The following is a 17,500-nucleotide window of genomic DNA, read 5'->3' on the forward strand; positions in this document are numbered from 1 at the left end:
GCTGCGCCCAAACACTGAATTGAAGAAGAAAAGATGTGGTTAGTACGCTGAGCTCAGCTACGCAAGCGATGCGACACTATACGTACTACTTCGAGTCCGGTGTCCAGCCAACGCGCACGATATATTCGAGCCACGGGAAGGCGAACGTTAGCGGACACTGGAGCTCCTTGATGCAGATGTCCGTGATGCGCAGGTTCTCGGACAGTCGGAACTGGACGAGCTTTAGCTTCGATTTTGCGTTCGGTGTACCGGCCCGGGGAAAGCGGTACTCTTCGTGATCGCGTCCGGACGACTGCGACGAGGGGAACGTGTACAGACTAACGTCAGTCTCGTCAACCTCCTCGTACACGATGCGATAAATCTCATCTGGAAGAAGACGCAAGACAAGGATAGACATTTCATTAAGTGGCAGATTAAGCGTCACTAGGGCTACGGTAATGATATGTTAGACAGAATTATGGTTTATCTAATGAACATGGCATTTTGGCACAGTTGTACAACGGTAAAATTCACTATCCATCGAAGTATACTATATGATCAGCCTTCAAGCTTCAATTTGTACAAAGAAAGAATGAGATCATTACTGTCTCTGTACTGACGCACCTTTTCTCCATTGTGCTTCAAATTTACTCTGTTGTATTTTATTTTAAAGTAAAGTTAAGCTCATAGGTTAACGAATAAACCGAAAGGCGCGAACGCAATAAAGCAAAGTCAAAACTCAAGTAGGATTGGATCTCTGCTAGTCCTTTTACGATGTGTTCGCGCCTCCGACGTAAGCTACGAGCAAATTTGTAACAATTTGTTCACACAAGCAGAGCAAATATATGATGGCAACAATACAATTAGTCTAGACACACGATCGTAACATTTTATCGTAGTAAACATTTGTACATTCACCGATGGTACACATCGGTCTTTAATTGATTAAACTCACTGCACGGAGGCGTCCGCATTTTGCGTCATTTATTGCACGAAACATCGCGAGCGCGCGCGCGCCGCTCTCCACTCCTTTATACGTCTGGCATGCGTGGTGCGTGAATGGGAGTAACTGGCAAGCGCCAGCCTACCATACCAGTGCCACTGGATTGCACGCAGAGGGAACAGCAGCACTAGAAAGCCAGCGCACTGGTAGCCGGCCAGCGAAAGGAAAAGCGTGGCGTAATGGCGTACCTCCTCTTGTGGTGCACAATCGACAAACTTCTAGAAAAATGTACCCCTCATTAGCAAGCGAATGTGCAGAATGCAGATACAGGATAGGATGCAATCCGGGACGGATCGTACCACTTCACGATGACCGTGTTGCTATTTGATCCTCCTGCTTCTTGGATCACGTGTTGGAAGGCACGAACGCATTGACCGGTGAGCTCCACCGCACGCTTTACTTTGTCCATTACTTCTTTTTCGGCCAGTTGCTCAGTTCCCAAATGGAATGGAAGGGGCCGCTGCGAGGTGAACACATTTCGTGCAAAACGCATCGCATCGCGGAAGACGCAAAGAGATGGATAGTCGCGAAATGGCGAACAGTATAACAACGCTTGTCAATTAAGTTACACAAAACTACCCCTCATTACGGGGGCCCCTTTTTTGTGGGCTTTTTGCAATGTTTGTGGCCACAGTAAGGTGGCCAACGTCATCATCGGGCGGGTTTTTTTATGGACGAAAGTAATGTGTTAAAGTCCTATTTGCCAACGGATAACAGGAGACATAAGCGCGAACTTTCTGGAAGATTGTACACTGATCGAGCATCACCACTTTGTAGATTCACGCCCTTTAATTGATCATCCTCTCTATTGCACAACACGTACATAGCTACAATTGCTGCTGATGTCCTAATTACGGACAGATTAACCTCCTAAACTGAACTGGTACTCTTCAGCTGATTGCATTGCTTCTTGGCGAGGCTTGTGGTACCTTTGCTTTCATCTCAGCGCCGCATAGCCATTGCGCACTAGAGTGATAAAACAGTCGTTTAAGCACGTGCCCATTAGCAGCAACAGCAGTAGCCAGCGGCGTGGTACAGAGAAAAGCAGAAGAAACCATAGTGCCATCGGCAGTAACGATCGCCTACCAATTGATCGATACCATCTAGCGACAGTAGGAAAGGGGGGGGGGGGGGGGCTACAGATGATGGCGGTGGGCTGGCTGTGACCGATAATTTGCGCACCATGACGGGCGAGAAACCAGTGCGTCCATTGCGTTCACGTTCGAAAACCGTTCGTTCGTCGATGGCATAGTGACACGGTGGCCCACAATCAAGCCTCGGGAGGTTGGGATGGATGACTGTTACGTGATCGATCCTTACTAGGTGTCTGGTGGCTGCAATTAGGCTTACTGCCGTTTGGAATGGCCCGTTGCCCACGCGATGGCGGTGAGTAAGATAATCAAGTTGTTCAAGATCTTATCGACACTTTTAGATGCATCGCCAGTAATTGCAACAAAATGAAAAACAAACGGTGGTTTACAGTCTGCCATTGTCTGCCGAATGCCAGACCAATGGCTCAGTTAGCCTCCTTCGGTGAGTCAGTTTATTTACAACAACAAAAAAGCGACTTAAACAGATAGGGAGATAGGGAGGAACAACTCAAATCGTGCAAGTGGTCGAGCAGGTCCTCGATCCACCACTGAACGATCTCTAGCTATCCTATCTACAACCCGCCGCCCGGCTTAGTGCCAGTGGGACTTCTTCTTGATGTGGATCGACACGGGGACAGTCTTTTCGATGTAGACCGGCTTCTTGACGATGACCGGGACCGGCTTCTCGATGTGGACCGGGTACGGTTTCGGCACCTCGACGTACTCCTTGTGGACGACCGGCACCTTGACGTACTCCTTCACCGGGTACGGCACTGGACGATCAACGTGCACCTTCTTCTCGACGATCACCGGCACCTTCTTCTCCACGATCACGGGGACTTTCTTCTCCACGTGCACCGGGTACGGTACCTTCACCTCGTACGGCACATGCTTCGTCACCTCGACCGGGTACGGTACCGGGACCTTCTTCTCGATCGTAATGTGCTTGATGTGCTCCTCCTTGTGGCCACCGAAATCATGCCCACCGAACGAAGACTCATGCTCCGAGCCAAAGTCATAGATACCCCGCTTGGCTTTGCCGCTCTCGACAGCCGCTCCGGCCACGATGGCCACCGCCATGGAAAGCACAATGAAAGTCTGTCCAAGGGAGAAACAATCGGCATTAGAAGACCACGATACCAGGGGCCATGGGATGGAAGCAAACCCTTCGCTTACCTTCATGCTGATCAAACTTGAAGCTTAGAGTTTGAAGGATCCCCGCTAGTCGATCACACTTTCGAGTTCGAATGAACCACTGAACACTGGTAGTATTTTAGCGCAAAAGCCTGTCAATGCAGATTACTACTGCCACTGCTTTGCTGTTCGACCTGTGCCTTGCTGGAGAACACCGACGAATGATGCTTCTCCGTTGGCCACCGATCGGTTTTATAGTTCGCATCCCTTCCTACGAGTACCAGTGACTACTCCGCAAGGAGCCGAGCGAAAGAGGAAGGGAGGGAGGGAGATTGGCACTGCTTTGTGGCGTGCTACCGGCTCGTCCACATCCACGGCGGTCTCTCCCTCTTGCACGTCTGTGGCAATGGATGTTGTGGCCAACTTCTCCACTTCCTACGCAACGCAGACCCCAATCACCACCACAACGGACCACAGCACAATAAAGCAAACTCTGCCACTACCACTGTCCATCCATGTGCAGCCGTTTGGTTTCGTGCGCATTCTTCGAAGAAGGACCAACCAAACGCCCCAATTGTGCTGTCAGATGCATGGGGATTTTGTGTGATGCACCAGTTGGCTGAAGCCACGGTCCGGGAAAGTGTAGTTCGTTGTGTGCAATGCGTGCGCGACTGTCGATGGAGATCAACCGATCACCAACCGACCGACCAACAGAGATCATGGCATGTGTTCTCGACTCGACTCCCGTGTTCCCAACTCAACGGACCAACACGGGTGACAACTTTGTTGTCTCCGTGGCGCCGCGGACGTCTATTGAAAGTCCATTTTCCAGATCGACTCCCGGCGATAAATCAAAACCGCTGCTGCGACCGCGTGTGAGCTTTTACGTAAAGATTTATTACTTTTCACCGAGTGCCCAACAAACGGTCCGGTGGCGGTTGGTTGGTGGTATTTTAGTGATTTGCCACGCGTCGTTAGCTTCGTGATCAGCAGCATGCGCGTTAGTGCGCCAGCTTTTTCGGAGATCGATATCGACAGGGCGAGAGCGGCGTTGCGTTTGGCAGGTGCAGCAACCAACAGCATACCGAATGATATTTCGTTTCAGTTATAATTTATGTCAATCAGCCGCAGCCAAAGACCCCCGATTGAGGGTGATAAAAGTGTGAAAATGAATGTCTGTCACGGTGGCATCACTGAGGTAGACAGCAAAGGAACGCCGACGACCGATCGAGAGATCGTTTGTTTGTGCAATTAAATAGTCCGCTGTGGCAAACATGTTCGGAAAGAGATTTATTTGCAACAAATCTATGTGTTTCCTGTTTGCCAAGGACCCAGGTAGAGGGCTCTAAAGTAATAGAGTCATCTAGGAATTCAGGAAAAGATGTGTTTTGCAAACCCTCTCTATCCTGTGCTGTAATACTTAATATAAATTTAGCACAAACGACGAATTGTCATACTTCAATTCATACAACAATTAGGCGTAATTTGTTAATCAATCTTTCCACATTTTTAAAAAATTTGGACGATATGAAAGTAGTTTGTTTGCATTAAGAGTTCTGAAATTCGGAAAAGGTTGATCATTTGTACCCTATCTGTACATGCACTTAAAATGTAGATTGAATCAATTTCAGGAAACAAATCGATATTTTATATACTTGATAGCTTCGAAAGAAGAGAGATCGTTTGTGATAGCAGTACCAGTCTCTTGAATGATCAATATATTTGCAATCAACTACCAACATAGACTTCATATTCTGAATTTACGTTGTATCATACAGTTTAACTAACAACTATTAGCAGTTCTTTTTCCATGCTTTAAGTGTATCATTCAAACTCTTGACATCAAATCGATCGACAAAAGTGAAAAGAATAGAGGGTTTAGTGCACTTTTTTTCCATTCGATGACTCGACAGCATCATTGAGACATCAGCTAATCGAATCATAGCACTACCTATGTACAGCATAACACTTCGCTTATCATTCGCTAATTTGTGGTACAGCTGCTAACAACATTCAATACAGACACCAATCGCAATGCATAATCAGCCATGCACTATGGGTAAGTAGGAAAGCATAGATTCATGTATCGTTAGTTTTTTTTTTTGAGCTAGTCGACAGAAAACAACTCTAGCCAGGAGAGGACCAGGACAGCGACAAGAAGTGTTTGCTGGAGGCACTCATGCAGCACATGGCACTTATGGGGCCCACAAACACATGACGACTCCAGCACGGCACACAATGTTCTCTGTTGAAATGATGTTGAGCTGCTAGTGAAATGGTGGCTTGCCAATATGCTTTGGTGGCCACTATCTGTTGGTGTGGCACGTGTTTGATACGACGGTGCAACATATCAGCCAGAATTGGCCCACACTCGACCACCATTCGGTCAGCAATCATACCAAGCTCAAGCGTCAAACGCAACAAAGCTAAGCCGGCCAAGCTCATCGTATGGTGATTGCAGGCAAATGCAACCGCACACACGGAACACCTCACTCACGTGAACCGTGTGCAATCGAATGATGATTGCGGTTTACCATTTTCGCTGCCTTTTTACCAATCCAATTGTTTTACCAGCACCAGACGTACTCCGGGAGTCGTGACGATTGAAGTAATCCAACAGGTACGTTGAACCTTTCGACGCCACCACACTTGAGAGCAACCTCTTTCGATGCCGACAACGATCGTTCCGCTGATACGCTTATGCGCGCTGTACAGGCCGGTCTGACTGACCGGTTGAAATGTTCTCAAAACATAAGATCGTACCGGTCGATTGAGGTATGATGGCGCAACTAGGTCACACAGGAAGGGTAAAGGTGCGAACAGCGCGCCAGTGCAGCACGCGCGCGCGCGTGTGGCGTGACCCTTTCATCGGGGTGTATCGAAAACGGGAGCATCGCTCTTCGATTTCGCTTTTCCATCTATCTATTGCTTGCGTTACCGTTCACTCAAACGAGCGGGATCACCAACTCGGTGAAGGTCGTCGATCACCACCACTTTCATGACGATGATGATGATGATCGTAATGACGATGGGCCACCTTTGCAGTAACACACGCATTTTTCTCACTCTTACGGTGGCCTCTCACTTTTCTAATTATGTCCAGCTAAATTGCGTTTCGATTTATCGACGAGCAGCTGGTGGGCACCCGATGATAGATCGCCCGATCGCGATCGCGTGTGTCGCGCTCACGGGCATAGCAGTTGCATCCAAATTATTTTCGTTACACCGCTGTCGGCCATTGACTTTTTCGGGGCGTCATAGGGGCAGAGGGCGCCCCCACAGAGTTAACGGGCAACGTGATCTTGCACAAATGTTTAAAAACAGAAAACAAAAAAATGGTAGCTGGGTCATGTTGCCCCATCGCGGTAGGAGCGTTCTCGGTCTTTTGTTGCAACAGAGGTTTGGTTTAACACAAGTGCATACGATAGAGCAACCATTTTGGGAAAATGGAGTGTATGGTAGAGAGGAGATGAATGATCAACAGATGTTGCCGAAAATGGGACTAATGGAATTAGACGATCACCTAAGAACATACAACTATCTCTGCTGCATAAGTTACTGGGATCACAATTGGAACTTCATTCACAATCGAGTAGCCTACTCTGCTACAGAGGTTGTTATATCACACAGAAAATGTAGATTTATTTGACACAAATAGAATATTGAAAATTCTCTTGTGACAAATTATTTCGTAACATTATTTAGTCAACTTTAATATTTTCTGACCAATGATATCACCAAACGCTATTTAGTTGCAGAATGTGCATGTTTGTTAATTTCAGTAATGGTATGTTGACCGACAAAATCAATCACTCACAGCATAAGCAACAAGAGCATAAATAGCCTCTAATTAGACAAAAGACAAATACAAGCCATTTGTCTAATTGAATGCATGGCATGGCCTCGAATCAGGTGGTGCTGAACCGAATGATGGGAAACTCGATCAAGCGCACACGAGTGCAATCAACTTGCTTGGATGGCTGAAGGGCAACGGTGCCGCTGGAATGGTAGGGGATGCCGGCGGATTCTGTTACATTTTCATTACATCAAACGCGAACGGTCCGATGTTCATCCGCACGACCAATGGTTACGATTTTAAGCGTCATTTATCCTAAAGCAACCCATCCGTATCGGTTCTCGGTGGAGACAGCGTAAGCTGCACTCACAAATGCCAACGACTGACCATGAATCCAACGAAGTGCACGTTTGGCAACATTTTCCTTTACATCCAACGCTGTGGTGCATTGCATTGGTCATCCACGGGGGGGGTGGTGACCACCTCCACTACAAAGAAATCGAAGATCGAGAGGCACTTACCGTCGCTTTCCGGTTGCCACCAGAACCCTTGATAGCGGCTAAACTCTTCCTGCATCACGTACGACGGTACACCGGCAGTCAGCGGATCATCGGCGAACGAGCGCCGTCCGTCGTGTGCGTACGTCAAGCGCTCGCTGTGGCCGCTGTGCGTGTGCACGACCCAGATGTCCCCGTTGCACACAAACCCAACCAAATCGGAGTTGTGAGGGCAGATCTGGGGATCGATGGCGGCCGCACGCTGGAAGATCCTCAATTCCGAAGGGAAAAGCATACTCTCCTGCAGGGGAAATAGACAACAGTGGAGTTAGGTTAGTGATCAGATCAGATGGGGGCATTTGGGATGGGTTTGCTACACTTACCCCGTACCCGGTGTCCAGACACTGGTAAAGGGTGTTGCACGCCGGGAAGACAATCTTGCCGCTCGATTTGTGCAGCTCGTACGAGGTGATGCCCCAGATTGAGAGACGCTTCCGTTCGAGCAGCAGCTGCACTTCGCGCGAGTTGTTCGTCGAAAGGTGACCGAGCACCGGTTCCAGCAGTGGGTGCCACTCCATCAGCCGGCTTTGCGATTCGTCGTGCATCGAGCCATCGCTGTCCCCTCCTCCTCGGTGCGTATTCCCCGTTCGGCAGCCGTTGCTAGTTCCACGGGCCGGCACATCGGTGTAGAACAGTACCGTATCCCAGCCGTTGGCCGGTGGTGGACTGAGGAAGTACACTCTCGTGCGTCCATCGGACAGCGTGCGAAAGTTGACACACATCGGAAAGGTGGCTGCCATGGAGATGGCCATCTGGCGGCGTGTCTCACTGACGATGCTTTTCAGCTCGGACCACGTTTTCCGCCGTTGGCCACCCGGTGCATCCGTTGCGGTCACCATTGCCCGGCGGCCACCGTAGGAAGCCGGTAGACCGTTCAGCAATGCTCCCGAGGCCGTTCCATTGCTCGTCGTTTGTGGTTGATACTCGGGATAGGTACCATGGCAACCGGCTACTAGGACATCGAGCGAATCTGTCGCCATCGGGCAGGGTGCGTAGCTGGGAGGCGTTGGGCCAGTGACCAGTGAATGGCCGGTGTCGTTTGTGCCGCCACCACCACCACCGCCGCCGCCGCCCCCGGTGCCATCCATTTTCTTCCTTATCTTCGACCAAAGTCCACTGCCCGCTTCCTCCAAGTTGGCCAACGGAGCGAACAGTAAGCCGACCAGATGACCGAGATATAGATCACCCAGCTTTTCCTCCAGATTCAAGCCACCGGCACGCGAACGATCGTTTACTCCGCCGGTGGTGGAGGTGGTGGAGGTGGTGGTGATGATGGTACTGACTGGATCCTTGGTGATGCTGGACAACACGATCACGGACTGGTTTAAGAGGCGGGGAAAGGATAAGAGGGGATAGAGAGAGAGAGAGAGAGAGTGGGAGGAAGCACCAGATACGCGCTACGTCAGCGAAATCTTTAACCGGATTGCGCGAAACAGCAAATAATACACATTTTAGGCAGTGAAGTCAAAACACCAACGAGCGGATCTCCTGCGTGTACTGCTGTCATTGAACCCGTTCTTCTAGGGTCTTATCGCACTAACGCGCACCTCCTCGCGGTATCAACAACGAGCACGCAACGACGAATCACAGTTTCGCATTACGGCGCCAGAGCTTTGTTTTGCTCGTTTGCCGTCGACGTCGTCGTCGTTTGGGGGGGTCTCACGTAAGGGGGCGCCGCGATTCAGTTTTCCACTAGTTACTGCGATATGCGGTTCGAGCTTATCGTTACGTTAACGTTGTGGCGAACCGTTTCGATTTCGATCTCAGCAAACCACCACCGCAACTTGCTATCGTTTGCTCCCGTGGCGAAGTAGCGCGGACACGGACGATCACGAGGCCAAGCAAGAGGCACCACGCTGCTGGATCAGAGGAACGGAGGAACCGACACCACCGTGTGGGTTGTGGCACAGAAGTGCGGTAGATAACGCACGTCGGTCACGGCGAAGATGCTCCTCAACGCAATTTCGGGCTGTGACGGCGTAATCGGCACACACACGCGTTCGCACGCACACACGAATTCGCATCGACCCCAAATTCACTCTCCTTGAACGAACTGACCGCCACGGACCACGACGAGATGGACTTTCTCTTTTCAAGGGGGACGGGCTCGGATCCGGACGACGTTTCACTTTCCTCGTTCGCTGCTCTTTCACCGCTCCTTCTGCCACCACCGCCACCGCCGCGGGGCCTAGCTACTTTGCCGTCGTCGCTGGTGGGTGGTTCCGTTTCGGAGGTGGATTTTCCATCCTCCCCCTTGGCGGATCGGTTCTTTCTTGGCCTGTCTGGTGGGGGCCGTTCCTGCTGCAGGCTCGGGAACACACAAAAAGGGGAGCTCGTGGCCACACGGATGACGAGAGGATTTCCTGGCAAGATTTGCGCCGTTCTTTGCTGATCTTTGCTTTGCCACGCTGATCTGGCCTCGTCCGGTCGGTGCAGCGAGATGTCACGCGACAGCTGGGTTTTTCACGCCTTTCTTGAAAATGTTTTCCGTTCTTTTTCGTTGGCCACGACCGAGAGATCAGATTCAGGTCGGTGGTGACGAGCAGTCTGTGTTTTTTTTGTTTTGGTCTGCGACTGTTTTGATTTCGCGCATTTGACGGACACGAATTCACCAACCAATTCACCAACCAACTCACCACGGGTTGGAGTTAAAATATTAAAAAAAATGCAATAGAAAAGCAGAAAATCCCAGCACTTGTGATCATTGAAATCATTAAAATGCCGGTTGCCTTCGAGTACGTTAAAATACAAGGGTGCTTAAGGGGAAACGAAATAGTTACTGGAATTCACAACGAACGGCGCAGAGCTCAACGATTCAAAAGGCCATGACAACAAGGATGTTTTGTTGCGACTCCCGTCCCCCGATCTTAGTAACCGGATTACTACTCCTAGCAGCGGGAAGTTTAGGTGCCGGTTGTTCCGCGGAACCACGGGAGATCCTTCGCCGTAGTGCTGACACCAAAGGAGAGCCACCCGCGATGACGAGCGCCAAACTGCTGGCCTGTGATTTCGAGGTTTTTGGCATCGTGCAAGGTCAGTCTCTAGGGGAACGATACCGGTAACGGTGCTCTAATATCTACGCTTCTATTTCGTGTGTTGCAGGCGTGTTCTTTCGGAAGGTAAGTTGTTATAAATAGATAAGCAAGCAGAACGACTTACTGCGGTATCCTGCCGCCCGTTTAAGCACACCCAAAAGTATGCATCCAGCCTGGGAGTCCGAGGGTGGTGCAAGAACACGGCCGATGGCACCGTGAAGGGGCAGATTGAAGGCGAGGAGAAGGCTTTCAACGAAATGTGAGTAGCGTCGTTGGCAACCGCCGCTAGCAACCACAATCGAACGCTGTTTCGCTTTGTTTCGTAGGAAACACTGGCTGCAAACCAAAGGAAGTCCCTCAAGCCGTATCGATAAGGCGGTGTTCAACGTACCGAAGGAGCTGACTGCCTACACGTACCAAGATTTCTCAATTCGCCGCTAAGCACTGCATATCGTAGACAGCCTGTGTAGGAATGGTCAATGGACTGATTAATATATTTGCTTGAAGCATAAAACAAGGCCCCGAAGGTACATGGTAGCGCCCGGAGGGCTTTTGTGGGCATAATTTTGATCATTCTTAGTTCCCAACAGACACGGTATATACAGCTAATAAATGCACTTTAGTGAACGAGGTTCAGCTGAATTGACGAAGACCGAGAGGATGGCGACCGAGGACATCGTTCGGCAGGCTATTGCTTGTAATCCTTCAACGGATAGTGCTCCTGATGCTTGGTCACGTGCTCCTCCATCTCGCGCATCTGCTCCTTCAGATGCTGCGGCATTTCCTGGTACACATCCTGGAACATTTCACGCCAGTTCGGCTTCGGAATGCGCTCCGACTGGTTAATCTGCGAGAGCACCTGCTTGCGGACGGACTTGACGAACTCGTTCTCTTCGTCCTCGTTGAACCAGCCGCGCCGGATCATGTAGTGCTTTAACTTGGTGATCGGATGCTCCACCGTGTTCCATACTTCCAGCTCTTCCGCCGGCCGGTACGCCGTACTATCGTCCGATGTTGAGTGATGTCCGATACGATACGCCATCGCTTCCAGCACGATCGGTTTGTTCTCGCGCAGCACATACTCTCGCGCCAGCTTCGTAGCGTTATATGTGGCAAACACGTCCGTTCCGTCAAACCGCAAAGCCGCCATACCGTAGCCACTGGCACGCCCGGCAATACCATCACCACGGTACTGCTCTGCCGAGGGTGTCGAGATGGCGAAGCCATTGTTACGACAGAAGAAGATCACCGGACAGTCCAGTGTGGCGGCAAAGTTGAACGCCGCATGAGTATCGCCCTCCGAGGCGGCGCCCTCACCGAAGTACGTGATCACGCACCGTTGGTTGTTGGGTTGCAGCTTGAAGGCATACGCGGCACCGGCCGCTTGCGGAATCTGCGTACCGAGAGGTGACGAGATCGTGACAAAGTTGAGCTTCCGGGAACCATAGTGTACCGGCATCTGGCGTCCCTTGCCCTGATCCTCGGCATTGCCGTAGCACTGGTTGATAAAGTCCGAGATGGTGAATCCGCGCCATACCAACACACCCGCCTCACGATACTGCCCGTACACCCAGTCTTCGATGCTGAGGGCGGCCGCACTGCCGATATGGCTCGCTTCCTCACCAAAGTTGGTCATGTAGAACGAAATGCGTCCCTGCCGTTGCGACTCGTACAGAATTTTATCCATCGTGTTGAGCAGCACCATATCCCGGAACATTTTGCGCAACGTCCCCTGGTCCAGCTTGGGATCTTGTGATTCATCCTCGATCACGCCTTCGCTGTTCATCACGCGATAGATCGGCAACGGTTCCATGGTTGCCGGCAGCGCCAGCTTTGGTGCCGTGACGAACGAGGCTTGCTGGGCACCCGGAAATTTGGCGCCGTTGGAACCACCTCCGGCTGCGTGCTGTTGTGGTTGAGCGGCATCCGTCGATAGGTGCTGGACGGGCGGTAAGATGGAAGGATGTTTGCATTAACATTACGGTGCTGAGGCGTAGATCGGGCGATCACGCGATCGAATTGACTCACCTTTACCGATCGGAAGAAGGCTGACCGTCTGGACAGGGCACTACGCACGGCGGTACGGATGAACGACATTTTTTCGGGGGGACACGGGACACAGGACACTACACGAATGCGAAATCCTAGCCACTTCGTCGATTACGTCAAACCACCTGTTCCTGCTAACTGCTCCTGCTGTTTACAGAAATGATAAGGACACACGTTGTGGGGGCTGTTGCGAGTTCGAGTTGTGGAGGGTTTTTTTTGGAGCGAGCAACCACGACGACGATTACGTTAATTGAATGAGGGGGGTTGCTGGAACAAACACGCACACGCAACAAATCGAATCAAAACACTACTACACTCGTAGAGTGATTTTAAAAAGACACCCACCGTTTCTTTAAGGACATGTTGCGTTTTTTAAGTACAAAATGAATTTAAAAAGGTATAATTTATGAATAAAGAAAGTGTATAAGTACGGAAATGAGTGGAAAATTGAGAAACTTTTGGTTCTGTTCTCGTGTCTCCAACGGAATTATTCGAAAACGACGCACGTCATAAGCGAATGACAGTGCTGTCAAAGTGGAGGTAATCAAAACAAACAAAGTAAACCACGCAGCATCCAGCCAGAGAAGCAGGATTTTGGTGTTTCTTCGTGGAGGGGCCGATTATAGCGTTATCTCGAGGAGTTTCTATCATTTGTAAGTAGCGACCACTCGCCGAAATGTTCAGCTATGGTCTCCGCTAGGAAAGCAATCAGCGAATGAGTCAATGTGCCCGGCAACCCCTCCGATCTGCGAGTCCTTGCTCACATGCGTTCCTTTCGGTTTTTTGTTCTGTTTTCCCAGGCGTTTGGGTGTAACCCAGTGGCTCGATCCGATCGGCGGTCGAGCCTAGAAGCCTTATTGTGTCCACCTGTCTTTGTGCCATCCGCCTTGACCACCGCTCTGCCCCATTCCCAAATGTCCGTAACAACCAACCATATCGATTACCAACAGCACAACACAGGCGGCGACAGTATGGCATCTCCCTCCTCGAACAGTACTACGCTTGGTGCATCGAATTCGTCCGGCATCACGAAGGGAAACTCCGGCTCGTCCGCTGGCGGTAGTTCGAGCGCGGGTGGAACGTCGAGTGCGAGCGATGGAACGACTCAACTCCTGACCAAGCCGCGCCTGCAAGAGCTTGTGCGCGAGATCGATCCAACGGAGCAGCTGGACGAAGAGGTCGAAGAGTTGTTGCTACAGATTGCAGACGATTTCGTCGAGAACACCGTTAACGCTGCCTGTCTGCTGGCGAAACATCGGAAGGTGCCAAAGGTGGAAGTACGTGACGTTCAGCTACATCTCGGTACGTAATCAGGTCGTCAGACGATTCGTAAATGAATTGAATCTAACTGATCGCTTCCATTTTCTAGAGCGCAACTGGAACATGTGGATACCCGGGTTCGGGACGGATGAGCTTAGACCGTACAAGCGTGCGACCGTGACAGAGGCGCACAAGCAGCGACTCGCTCTCATACGGAAGGCAATCAAAAAGTACTAGCATCATATCCGTGCATTAGAACTAGCGATAAGCTTTATAAGAATTATGATAATAATAATAATGGTCGAACGATACCGCAAAAGGTGAACCAGTGTTGATGATGATGGTTGGAAATGGTCACTTTTGGTTTTTATTGCTTTCCTTCTGTCGTACAACAATAAGCAAAACGGGGAAATGAGCTAGAGAGGGAGAGGGGGACTTTATCCAGTCCCGGCAGCACCGGCATTGGCAGTGCTTCACAGCTCGGTTTTGCGTTCGATCTTTACGAGCTCCACCTCGAAGATAAGCACCGAGTTGGGAGGAATCTTCTCGCCGGCTCCACGCTCTCCATAGCCCAGCTCCGGTGGGATGATAAGCTTCCGCTTTTCGCCCTCGCACATGTTCAGCAGTCCCTGGTCCCAGCCCTTGATCACCTGGCCCATACCGAGCGTGAAGGTGAGCGGATCCCCGCGCGGAATGCTACTGTCGAACTCGGTGCCATCCTCTAGCGTGCCCTGTGGTAAAGAAAAGGGGGAAAAGATGTATCGAGGCTGTCGGCGGCTGTGCCCCGACCTGTGCATCACCTACCGTGTAGTGCATGTGCACCAAATCTCCCTTCTTGGTGCGAACCGAACAATTATCGACCCGCTTCTTGACGCCGATCTTTAGCTTTCCTTCGGCGCTGGCAAGTTGCAGCAGCGCGAATCCGACCACACAAAGCAGCATCAGACGAGAGAACTCCATCATTTGGCTAGGCGATGGCACAGAGATTTACTTTAGAAGATATCGAAGCGATTTTCCAGTTTTACCGGCCACGAAACCGCGATACGAAGGGCGTTTTTATTTTTCTCCTCCTTCTTTACCTCTTCGCGTTCCGCGATGCACCGCCAATACGCGCTCGACACTGCTCGAATGCCACGAAAATTTCGAGTTTCATAGTTTATCAGTTTTCAGCGGAGCATTTCAAAGCTTACCTCGCGCGGAATCCGTTGGTTCCCGAGAGCGGAACTGACTTTCTTTCGTTATTATCGACGAAAATATTCACATTCAGTTAACCGGTCTTACTTTTCTTTATTCCTCTTTCCTTGCTGCAAGTCCATAGAATATTTTTACTTTAAAAACCAAGACATACAAAATAGCATCACTTTTCCAACGTTCTTATATTCCGTGCCTCGTGTCTTGTGCGTTCGTTTATCCTGCGCTCCACCCATTCGTGGCGTGCACTCATCACCGGACCGGATCACTATCCTTCATCCTTCCTAACCAACTCACGGTGGTTATTCATTTAAACCGATCTGTAGCTAACTGATCTGTAGCAGAAGCTAACGAATACCTAAGGTCCTCAGGCGGTCTGAACAACGCCGGTAAATAATCTCCTCCGTTCCTCTCTCTCTATCTCCTTCGTAGATAATATTTACGCAAAGAAAATACCGCACCGAATAGCACAGAACTCGCGCGTAGATTGTATCACGAACCTGTCTTACACTTAGTAGAAAAAAAGTTTCAAACCGTTCCATCGCTTGCTACGGTGTTGCCGTAATGAATGCCGAGCAAGCGGACTCTACACATTACCCTCAGGTTTTATATGCTTAGGTGGGTAAACTATAAACGAATATACAATTATATATTATATGTCTATCTATCCTCCGCAATCTTTTATGCCTCGTGTAGCATTGAATTCTCCTTTCATGTATTTTTGGTGTGATGTGGACAATGGAACGTAGTACGTAAAGATGTGGATGCTAATTGAGCAAAAAAACGCAAAAAGAACGAAAAATCAACACAAAAGGATGGAAGGAAATCATCGTTAACGCCACCAGAAGGCACTAAAGCACACGTTGTCCAATAATACCTACAATATCAGTGCAAACGGATGTTACCCCCCTTCCGAACTTTTCGCGTGTGCGCCACTACCAACCGTCCGCTTGAACCAAGTCATTAAATGTCCCGCTTCGGCTTCCGCCATACCGTTCGATGATTCCATTCACCCACACCGTTTCTCTTGCGATGCCTACTAAATACCATGGCATGGTATGGCTGAGACTATGCAACGAATTTGAATTACTCAAGCATAACAACTTCATCGTCAATCATCCATCCCTCCTGCTTCGCGAAACAACGACTGGGAAGGCAACAATTCCATATTCCAACGACTGTTCATCCATATAACACATTCAACAAACCCCCACCCGGGGGTCCTGGGAATCGCTGAAACAAATAAATTTTGCAACGAAGCCCAATTGCTACTAAACCACGCGGAATGTTTTGGGGCAGGGGGTTGCTGAGCCGGGTTACTTCTTTCCAACGTACCAAGGACACGGGCACCAGTTAGTCCACTCCCGCAAATCCTTGGCTGCCTTCGATTGCACTTATCAGCCGCTCTTTCAGCTGGGCGTAGCTCTCGTACGGGGGCAGATCTAGCCGATTAAAGCTGTAAAAAGCGAGAGCGAGAAAAAAGGAAGATGATGATGATGACAAAAAAAATCCTAGGTCCACTTGCATAACATCTACTTACCATGTGTGTGCACGAGGGAAATTGTTGACCGTGCCCCACTTCTCGATCGTAAAGAGCTGCGGCCCGTTCGATCCGTACAGCTCCTTGAACCCGTTCATCGGCACACGGGAAGTGCCGGTCACGAACTGAAGCAAACGGGCACGCATCTCGTTGTTAAACGACAAAACGGCACGCCAGAACCACAGCACTACCGCATGGTTTGCGTAGTAATCACCCTTATACATCGTGTTCTTCTTCCAATCGTTCACGTCAATACTCTGGATACCGCACATCAGCAGCTCCAGCTCGTTCTCGTCAAAGATCTTGAGCAGCGTCAATGGTACGAGCGAGTTCACGCCCTCCAGAAACGCCTGCATTTGATCCTTGACGCGGGCCTCAAACCTCCAGTCGATCACGAGCCGTATGTATTCGTCCTTGTTGTCATTCAACACTTCCAACTCGGCACCACCCGGTTTCAGTTCCCGTTGGTTCATCGTACCGAAGCTCTCCTCATCCACGCTGAACGTCAGATCGAGCTCGCTCGGATCGTTCTCCTTGATGTAGAGCAGCGAGTTGTAGTACTCCGTATCGACCGCTTCCATGTCCTTCAGATCGATCGGTTTCTGCAGCATCATCTTGTAGAACGGCCGGATGAAGAACGCATCCAGCAGCTTCCCGTGGTAGATGGCCATACCAGCGATCCTTCCGATGAAGCTGCAACCAAGAGATAATAAAAACGAAAAAATGAATTCATATCCATTCCTCATTCGTCCTGTTCCCCTCCCTAAGCTTACCGGAAATAATTGAGATGCTCCTCGTTGCACAGCCCACTGTTCGGGTTGATCTGTAGCGTGTAGTTGTCCATGGCGGAATACTCAAACAGCCC

At 50.1% G+C, this 17,500-nt stretch overlaps 7 protein-coding genes across 10 annotated transcripts in view; 2 read left to right on the forward strand and 5 right to left on the reverse strand.

The window, feature by feature from the left end:
- Positions 1-10,119, reverse strand: part of LOC126569863 (dipeptidyl peptidase 9) — a 13,374-nt gene extending 3,255 nt beyond the window's left edge. The window contains exons 1-4 of the mRNA XM_050227250.1: positions 7,884-10,119; positions 7,525-7,801; positions 87-366; positions 1-14 (exon numbers count right to left, since the gene is read on the reverse strand). The exon at positions 1-14 is cut by the window's left edge and continues 902 nt beyond it. Coding sequence (XP_050083207.1) covers positions 1-14; positions 87-366; positions 7,525-7,801; positions 7,884-8,648 — 1,336 coding nt within the window. The 5' untranslated portion in view covers positions 8,649-10,119. The remainder of the gene's footprint in view (positions 15-86; positions 367-7,524; positions 7,802-7,883) is intronic.
- LOC126569864 (mantle protein-like) lies at positions 2,493-3,402 on the reverse strand. Its single transcript, XM_050227251.1, has 2 exons — positions 3,250-3,402; positions 2,493-3,171 (listed from the first exon to the last, which is right to left on the reverse strand). The coding sequence occupies exons 1-2, from the start codon at positions 3,253-3,255 to the stop codon at positions 2,665-2,667; spliced, it is 513 nt and encodes a 170-aa protein (XP_050083208.1). The 5' UTR covers positions 3,256-3,402; the 3' UTR covers positions 2,493-2,664.
- A 217-nt stretch (positions 10,120-10,336) lies between the features above and the next one.
- Positions 10,337-11,121, forward strand: LOC126572047 (acylphosphatase-2-like). Its single transcript, XM_050231068.1, has 4 exons — positions 10,337-10,593; positions 10,663-10,679; positions 10,745-10,854; positions 10,922-11,121. The coding sequence occupies exons 1-4, from the start codon at positions 10,386-10,388 to the stop codon at positions 11,034-11,036; spliced, it is 450 nt and encodes a 149-aa protein (XP_050087025.1). The 5' UTR covers positions 10,337-10,385; the 3' UTR covers positions 11,037-11,121.
- Positions 11,063-12,907, reverse strand: LOC126572045 (2-oxoisovalerate dehydrogenase subunit alpha, mitochondrial). Its single transcript, XM_050231065.1, has 2 exons — positions 12,624-12,907; positions 11,063-12,534 (listed from the first exon to the last, which is right to left on the reverse strand). Exons 1-2 carry the CDS (start codon positions 12,690-12,692, stop codon positions 11,284-11,286), a joined length of 1,320 nt encoding a protein of 439 aa, XP_050087022.1. The 5' UTR covers positions 12,693-12,907; the 3' UTR covers positions 11,063-11,283.
- Positions 12,908-13,200: 293 nt separating this feature from the next.
- Positions 13,201-14,229, forward strand: LOC126572046 (transcription initiation factor TFIID subunit 12). Of its 2 annotated transcripts, none has more exons than XM_050231067.1 (3): positions 13,201-13,297; positions 13,595-13,946; positions 14,014-14,229. In XM_050231067.1, the coding sequence occupies exons 2-3, from the start codon at positions 13,616-13,618 to the stop codon at positions 14,139-14,141; spliced, it is 459 nt and encodes a 152-aa protein (XP_050087024.1). In that variant the 5' UTR covers positions 13,201-13,297; positions 13,595-13,615; the 3' UTR covers positions 14,142-14,229. The 2 variants fall into 2 exon arrangements, with proteins under 2 accessions (XP_050087024.1, XP_050087023.1); XM_050231066.1 differs by having other exon boundaries at positions 13,209-13,297; positions 13,445-13,946.
- Positions 14,230-14,242: 13 nt separating this feature from the next.
- On the reverse strand, positions 14,243-15,006 carry LOC126572048 (peptidyl-prolyl cis-trans isomerase FKBP2). The gene is made up of 2 exons (XM_050231070.1): positions 14,709-15,006; positions 14,243-14,635 (listed from the first exon to the last, which is right to left on the reverse strand). Exons 1-2 carry the CDS (start codon positions 14,865-14,867, stop codon positions 14,378-14,380), a joined length of 417 nt encoding a protein of 138 aa, XP_050087027.1. The 5' UTR covers positions 14,868-15,006; the 3' UTR covers positions 14,243-14,377.
- Positions 15,007-15,171: 165 nt separating this feature from the next.
- LOC126572043 (E3 ubiquitin-protein ligase Nedd-4) overlaps positions 15,172-17,500 on the reverse strand; it is an 8,976-nt gene continuing 6,647 nt past the window's right edge. For all 3 annotated transcript variants that reach the window (XM_050231064.1, XM_050231062.1, XM_050231063.1), the window contains 3 exons: positions 17,409-17,500; positions 16,636-17,328; positions 15,172-16,551 (listed from right to left, as the gene is read on the reverse strand). The exon at positions 17,409-17,500 is cut by the window's right edge and continues 801 nt beyond it. In XM_050231064.1, coding sequence (XP_050087021.1) covers positions 16,449-16,551; positions 16,636-17,328; positions 17,409-17,500 — 888 coding nt within the window. In that variant the 3' untranslated portion in view covers positions 15,172-16,448. The remainder of the gene's footprint in view (positions 16,552-16,635; positions 17,329-17,408) is intronic.

Source organism: Anopheles aquasalis, chromosome 2 (assembly GCF_943734665.1).
Source record: "Anopheles aquasalis chromosome 2, idAnoAquaMG_Q_19, whole genome shotgun sequence".
In the NCBI taxonomy this organism is placed as follows: domain Eukaryota; kingdom Metazoa; phylum Arthropoda; class Insecta; order Diptera; family Culicidae; genus Anopheles; species Anopheles aquasalis.